Source organism: Mesocricetus auratus, unplaced genomic scaffold (assembly GCF_017639785.1).
Source record: "Mesocricetus auratus isolate SY011 unplaced genomic scaffold, BCM_Maur_2.0 Super-Scaffold_100008, whole genome shotgun sequence".
NCBI lineage: Eukaryota > Metazoa > Chordata > Mammalia > Rodentia > Cricetidae > Mesocricetus > Mesocricetus auratus.
In genome coordinates this window covers 75,108,827-75,116,623 of record NW_024429192.1, presented here as the reverse complement: position 1 = coordinate 75,116,623, position 7,797 = coordinate 75,108,827, and the positions used below count along the sequence as shown (strand labels likewise).

Below are 7,797 nucleotides of genomic sequence, written 5' to 3'. Positions count from 1 at the left end.
GGGAGTTTTGAAGTTAAACTAAATAAATCTTACACTATGATATGGCCATGAGGTTGTAAGGGCCAGGAAGTGGAATGTGATGATTTGAATGAAACAACCTCCATAGTTTGGGACATGTTAACAGTTGGTTCCCAGTTGGTGGAACTGCTTGGAGGATTAGGAGGCGTGGCCTCGCTGAAAGAACTGTGCCGTGAACTTTGAGAATTTAGAGACTGATCACTTTGAGTTACTCTCTGTTTCTTGTTTGTGGCTCAAGGTGTAAGCTCTCAGCTACTCTAGCTGCCATTCCTGATACTTTTCCATGATGATGATGTACCCATACCACTGGAATAATAAGTCCAAAAAACAAAAAAAACAAAAAACAAAAAAACCCGCTTTTCTGCTGGGAACCGGCTGCTTGCTGTCGAAATGGGCAAGTTCATGAAACCCGGGAAAGTGGTGCTGGTCCTGGCTGGACGCTACTCCGGACGCAAAGCCGTCATCGTGAAGAACATTGACGACGGCACCTCAGACCGCCCTTACAGCCATGCCCTGGTGGCTGGAATTGACCGCTATCCCCGAAAAGTGACTGCTGCCATGGGCAAGAAGAAAATCGCCAAGCGATCAAAGATCAAGTCTTTTGTGAAAGTTTATAACTACAATCACCTCATGCCCACAAGGTACTCTGTGGACATCCCCTTGGACAAAACTGTTGTCAATAAGGATGTCTTTAGAGACCCAGCCCTGAAACGCAAGGCCAGGCGGGAAGCCAAGGTCAAGTTTGAGGAACGATATAAGACAGGGAAGAACAAATGGTTTTTCCAGAAGCTTCGCTTTTAGGTATATTTTTGTTTCCATCATTAAATGTTTAAAAAACAAAAAAAAACCCTCTTTCTTATATAAGTTCTCTTATTCATGGTGCTGTGGTACAACAGTAGGAAAGTAACTAATACACACAATAATTATTTAAGAAAAGTTATAAGCACAGAACTAGTTCATTGTTTCAACTTTTCGATTCTAGGAAATAAGAGCAGTCATTCAAGAGGAAGGCTATATCTTGGAGCAGGAACCACTACATCTGGGAAACCCATCAATTCCCAGGTAAAGGGGATTTCTGTATACTGCTTGTAGAATCATAGTTGAGACAATGAACAAATAGCGTCTTGCCTATAATTGTTCATTTACATATACTTTTGAAATTTTGTTTTAAAACTTTAGTTATACTATGAACTAAAAGGAAAGTGGACTAATGTGACAGTTTTAATTAATATGTTCATTTTTATAAACTGATTTAGTACTGTATAAATATTTTATAAACATTAAGTATATATGAATAATTATATCTACATATAGCCAAATAAAAGGATAGATTTTGAAATTATCATTTTGTTTCACTTGCCAATTTTAAGTTTGACTGCTGATCAGTATGGTAGTTTGAATGTAATTGGCCCCCATAAGCTCATGGGGAGTGGCACTATTAGGAGGTGTGGCTTTGTTGGAGTGGCTATGGCCTTATTTAAGGAAGTGTGTCATGGTGGAGGCAGACTTTGAGGTCTCTTTTGCTTAAGCTTCACTCAGTGTCAATGTCCATTTCCTGTTGCCATCTGATCAAAATGTAGCCAGCATCATGCCACCAAGCCCCCACCATGATGATAGTGGACTGAACCTCTGAACTGTAAGCCACCACCTCAGTTAAATGCTTTTCTTTATAAGAGTTGCCATGGTCATAATATCTCTTCACAGCAATTAAAAAACCTAAGACAATCAGATTATATTATTTTTTTCCTGAGACAGGGTTTCTCTGTGGCTTTGGAGGGGAATTAGTTCTTGTAGACCAGGGTGGTCTCGAACTCACAGAGAGTTGCCTGCCTCTGCCTCCCACGTGCTGGGATTAAAGGCATGTGCCACCACTGCCCAGCTCAGATTATGTTCTAATGGCATTAGCAATCCTTAATCAAAACTCCATACTTTTAAATATATGACTTTTTTAACATGAAGAAAAGTTTTATTTTCAAGATATGAGCCTAATCTAATCTTTGGTAGGCTTTAAGCAGACACAAACTTTTAAAATTACTATCTTTTTATTATTTGGTTTAAACCACACAAGATATGAACCCTGAAAAACAAAAATGAAATAAGAACCTTGTTTTTGGAAGGGGAAACATGGCTTTTATTTCTCTTGTCTTTTTTTTTCCTTTGCTTTTTGTTTCTCGGTTTTGTTTTGTTTTAGTTTGGTTTTTTTGAGACAGGGTTTCTCTGTGTATAGTCCTGGCTGATCTGAAACTCACTCTAGAGACCAGGCTGGCCTGGAACTCAGCAGATCCACCTACCTCTGCCTCTTGAGTACTGTGACTAAAGGCATGTTCCACCACACCCAGCTTGGTTTTATTTCTTCATTTTTTATTTCTTAATTTTTTATTTAGTCAATAGTTTTATTTCTTAATGCTATAACTCTAAGTTAAATTTTATATTAAAATATAAGACATTATTTATTATTATGTTAAGACTTACCATAATCATTTTATTGCACACAGAGTAAGCTTACCTAAATTTTGAATGTCACTAATTTTTGGTATTACATTTTATGGTGATATCTTGCTTGTACAAATAAAGCCTGTCTGAAGATCAGAGAATGGAGCTTACCACTAGCTATAGAGGTCCATAGGTCTGTACAGACAGATAGGAAGTGAGATGACTGGGCAGAGTAAAGATATAAGGAGGGAAAAACAGGAATTCACTCTCTTGTCTGCTGAGAGTGGCTTGCTCCTTCTTCTCTCTGATCTCTTAGCATTTTCCTCTATATCTGACTCTGGATTTTTATCATTTAGACTAATTAAGAACTCCATTTATAATATTTCCTGTAACCCCATTCTTGAAAAAGGAATTTAATATACAGATACCTGACGAACATATACATCTACCACTTTACATGTATCATAGACTTAATAAAATTCATATATTAACATTTGATATTAGGAATCATTCTGAAGCTGGGCAGTGGTGGCACATGCCTTTAATCCCAGCACTGTAAGGTAGAGCCAGGGCTGTTACATAGAGAGACCCTACACAAGAAACAAAAAAAAAATTTTTAAAAATCATTCTGAGTTCCTGTCCCAGTATTCTGTTTCTGTCATAAAGAGTTTTGTATTGTGAGAAACTCTTCTTTTCTCAGTCTCTAGTCATCTTGGTGGCTGTTCTTGATTGCGACATCATATACCTAAAGTAGAAATATGGTAACTACAAAAGAAGCAAAAACAATCTCTAGAGTTGGTTAACTTGAGGCCTCCAGTTGCTTTGGAAAGTTGAAAATACATACTGACATACATGCAGATTCTGCATATGCCCAGACAGGACACAGTGAAACTGGTCATTCTTACCAACAACTTCCTGCCTTTGAGACATCTGAAATAGAATACTATGCCATGCTGGCCAAAGGTGACATCTGTCACAACATTGGCGATACTACTTAAATTGTGAGAAAAATACTGCAGAGTTTGCACACTGGCTATCATTGATGCAGGTGATTGTTAGAAGAATGCCAGAGTAGACTGGTAAAAATTAAGCCACAAAATTTAAATTAAAACTTTCCAGATCTTGCTTAAAAACAACAACAATTCCTGAAAAAGAAAATCATAGAAATAATGTTTTAATGTAACACACACACACACATGTATATATGCTGCTTTTCTGATTCTGTGATAAAGTACCATGAACAGAAGCAACTTTTAGAAGGAAGAGTTTATTTTGGCTTATGGTTCCAGAGGGAAAGAGTCTATAATGGTGGTGGTGGGAATTGAATAGGAATGGTCCCCATAGCTCGTGCAGTTGAATGCTTAGTCTATAGAGAATGGCACTATTAGGAAGTGTGGCCTTGTTGGAGGAGATGTGTCACTGTAGGGGTGGGCTTTGAGGTCTACCATGCTCAAGCTCCCCTGAGTGTGACACTCAGACCATTCCCTGTTGCCTGAAAGATGTAGGACTCTCAGCTACTTCTCTAGCATCATGTCTGCCTGCATGCCTCCATATTGCATCATGACGACAATGGACTGAACCTCTGGGCTGTAAGAAGCCACTCCAATTAAATGTTTTCCTTTATAAGAGTTGCCATGGTCATAGCGTGTCTCTTCATAGAAACCTTAAGTAAGGCAGTGGGCAAGGAATTGTAGCAGGAGTCCAAGGCAAGAAGATGAAAGATCACATTTCAGACTTTCATCCACACACAAGAAACAGACTGAGAGAAAGGGGGAGGCTGTAAACTCTCAAAGTCAGGCCCTGTTGATGCGCCTCCTCCAGCAAGGCTGTCACTTCCTCTGTAACTTCCCACTGGGACCGAGGATCCGGATACATATACCTGTGGGGGCATTCTCATTCTTTTTAACAACTCACTGATTCCAGTTAGCCTCGCTCACGTGCACCAGGGCATCTGCAAAAGCCACAGCTCCCTCCCCAGCAACCATCGACCATCCACAGTTCCTCAGGTAGGGGCTGGACTACAAAGCCCCTCCCCACCTATGATGGGACTTTTACTGGCTTGACACTGTGCAGGTAACGACTGCTGAGGTGATTGCATGAGCACAACCACACTTTCACCTCCGAATGACACCTCATAGCATCCCTCCTCATCCTCTAGCTCCTACATTCTTTGCACTCCCTCTTCAAAGATATTCCCTGAGCCTCGAGGGGAAGGATTAACAGTGGGCATGTCTTGCCTGGCAGGTTTAGTACTGGCGTTTTTTCAGATCCACTTTAGGGCAAAACCATTTTATGACTTTTTCTGCCAGTAGGACCACAGCATCTTCAATTCCAGTTTGATTTCTCATTTCCTGTAAAACCAAGATGTGTTGTGTCTTCAACGCTATAGTTTAATCGTATAGTTATAGTGTTCAACCAAGAGCAATAATCATACTACGTATTGTTTGGGGACCTTCAGGGGCCTCCCTTGCCAATAATTAACAGATATGACTCCCTGCTTGTGTGGTGCCTAATTCTCGGTCCAGTTGCCAAGTACTGCCATGTTAATGGCCATCAGTCTCTGAGCCAGCCCGACCCCGTTACTGCATGGTCAGTTGAAACTGCTGAAGGTCTGGGCATCACCCTTCCTGTGTTGTGCCCTAGCGGTGGAGGCCAAGAAGGCCAACGCTTGTGACAAGCACCATGTAAATATGGGTACCATTGGCTAAGTGGACCATAGCAAGGCCACCCTGACAGCAGTCATCATGAAAATTCTAGCCAAGGCATGTGGAGTTAAGTTCAAGAGGTACAGGGAAATAGACAGTGCCCCAGAGGAGCCGGCACGGAGTATCACCATGAATGCAGCTTCTGGGGAGTAGAGCACCTCTGCCTGCCACTATGCCTACACAGACGCCCTGATCACACAGATTATGCTGAGAACATGATCACAGACACTGCCTCTCTGGATGACTGCATCCTGGTGGTGGCAGCTAAGGATGGACTCATACCCCAGACCTAAAAGCACTCACTATTGGCTGAACAGGAGCATTTTGTGGTGTATGTGAACACAGCAGACGCTGTTGAGAACCTGGAGACCAGCACTGGGAAATTGTGGAGTGAGTAGAGCTGGAGATGGGGGTGTTGCTCACCAAGCTTGGATATAAAGGAGACCCCAGTCATTGTAGGCTCAGCTCTCTGTGCCTTTGAGGGACTTGATCCTGAACTAGGTGTAAAGTCAGTGCAGAAGCTGCCGAATGCTGTGGACCCTTGCTTCCCCATGCCTACCGGGGACATAGAAAAGCCCTTTCTGCTTCCTGTAGAATCAATTCACTCTATTCCTGGCTGGGGCACAAAGGTGACAGGTACATCAGAGCATGGCATTTTAAAGAAAGGAAACAAATGAGAGTTGCTGGGATATAACAAGAACATTTACACAGTGACAGCATTGAGATGCTCCACAAGAGGGCTAGAGGGCTGAGGTAGGGGATATCCTGGGTGTACTAAGTCTGGGACTTAATGACTCAGGATCTGAGGCAGGGTTTGGTCATAGTGTGCCTGGCTCCATCCAGGCCCACCAGAAGATGGAGGCTCAGGGTTACATCAGCAAGGAGGAGGGCAGCTGGCCTCAAACCCTTTGTGTCTCATTTCATGCCTGTCATGCTTTCCCTGACTCGGGGTGTAGCCTGTCTTGTCATCTTGCCTCCAGGGAAGGAACCTGTCATTCCCGGAGAAGACTTGAAGCTCATCTTGCAGCAGCCCATGATCTTAGAGGAAGGCCAGTGCTTCACCCTAAGAGATGGCAACAAGACCATTGGCACTGGTCTTGTCATTGACATACCAGCCATGACTGAGGAGGACAAGAACATCAAATGGAGCTGAGTCTGGACTTCTCTTCAGGATGCTGCACTTAGAGCTGTCCTGGTCATTGTTCTCTCCTGTAGAGACAAGCTGAATCCAAGCAGGGTACAACTATGCGCATTTCTCCTGCTCACAAGGAGTGGCTTGCCAGGAGAGGCAGGCAAATAAACTGTTCCACAAATAATTTTAAAAAATAATAAAAGAGGCATCCCACACTTAGCACTAATATTTGTATTTAATTAATAACACCTGTCTGCTTGGGAAAGCGTTATCCACACATGAAGAGTACCTCTGTTTAAGTGTCATATATGTATGTGTGTATACATATATGCACACACAAAAACATACATATGTAACTATATGTATGTGAGAGGGAAGAGAGAGTGTGTGTGTGTATGTAAGAAAGACAGAGACAGAGACAGAGAGAACACGTATAGTCAGAGAACAACTTTTAGATTGGTTCTTTCCTCCCACTATGTGGGGTCCAGGCAGGCTAACTGCAAATCTCCTATCCCATCCCTCTCCTCCAGAAGCAATCCTCAGTGTCACCCCAAGCTCTGCAGCAGACCACCTGCTGAGGACTCACACCCCCACCCCATCTCCAATGATCACACTTCCCCTCCTTCCCTCCCTCCTAGCCCCCAACTTCAGCAGGCATTCCCTGGGAACCCTCAGGCCACTCAAGCCAGGGAGGCTAACTGCAGATATTCACCTCTGCCTCAGCTCCCCAAACCCAAGCCCCCAAGCCTCATCCCCCAGCTCAGCAGCAGACCACCTGCTGTGACCTACCCTTACTCTCTACCCACTTCTCCAGTGATCACACAGATCTTCTCTCCAGATTTTCTTTACCCCACTCACTGTTTTATTTCAGCCCCCAAGTCCAAACGGTATTCCCTGGGACACTGCAGGCCACCTCCACCAGTGAAGCTGGTGGACTAATTACAGATCTTTACCTCTGCCTCCATCCTAGATCGCTGTCCCCATTCCCAGGAGACTAAGCAGATTCTCAGGGAGCCCCCTGCTCTCTTTTCCTTTGTGGACTCACCAAGCTCCCCCACCTCCATTCCTCAGTGTCTGCTCTCAATACCTAGAAACACATTTTACCTGGGAAGCCCCGTGACCACACCTATCAGGATCACAGAATTTCCTACCAGGCAACAGGCAACCACTACACTTTCCTAAGAACCGGGGAGGGCAACAGAAGCCAAGGAACAAAACACCCACCCAACAAATACAAGGCCAGATATCAGCACCTGGAATTGAAAATTCTGATACCCAAATGCTTAGATACCAGTGAAAAATACATTAACAGCCAGGATAAAATATCTCCACTTGAGCCCTACCATAGTGAGCCCTGAGTTTTGCAACACAGCAGAAGCACAAGAAAAAGACCTTAAAATAGCCTTTATGGATATGGAAGAAGTCCTAAAAGAGGAAATTAGTAAATCCCTTAAAGTAGTGGCTCTTAACCTTCTTGGTGCTGTGGCCCTTTAATAGAGTTCCTCATGT

General features: G+C 43.2%; 1 protein-coding gene and 1 pseudogene across 1 annotated transcript; both read left to right on the top strand.

The window, feature by feature from the left end:
* The first annotated feature begins 376 nt into the window (after positions 1-376).
* LOC121142015 (60S ribosomal protein L27) lies at positions 377-865 on the top strand. The gene has a single exon (XM_040751211.1). The coding sequence runs from the start codon at positions 409-411 to the stop codon at positions 817-819; it is 411 nt and encodes a 136-aa protein (XP_040607145.1). The 5' UTR covers positions 377-408; the 3' UTR covers positions 820-865.
* A 3,220-nt stretch (positions 866-4,085) lies between these two features.
* LOC101834201 lies at positions 4,086-6,503 on the top strand (annotated as a pseudogene).
* Positions 6,504-7,797: the final 1,294 nt, after the last annotated feature.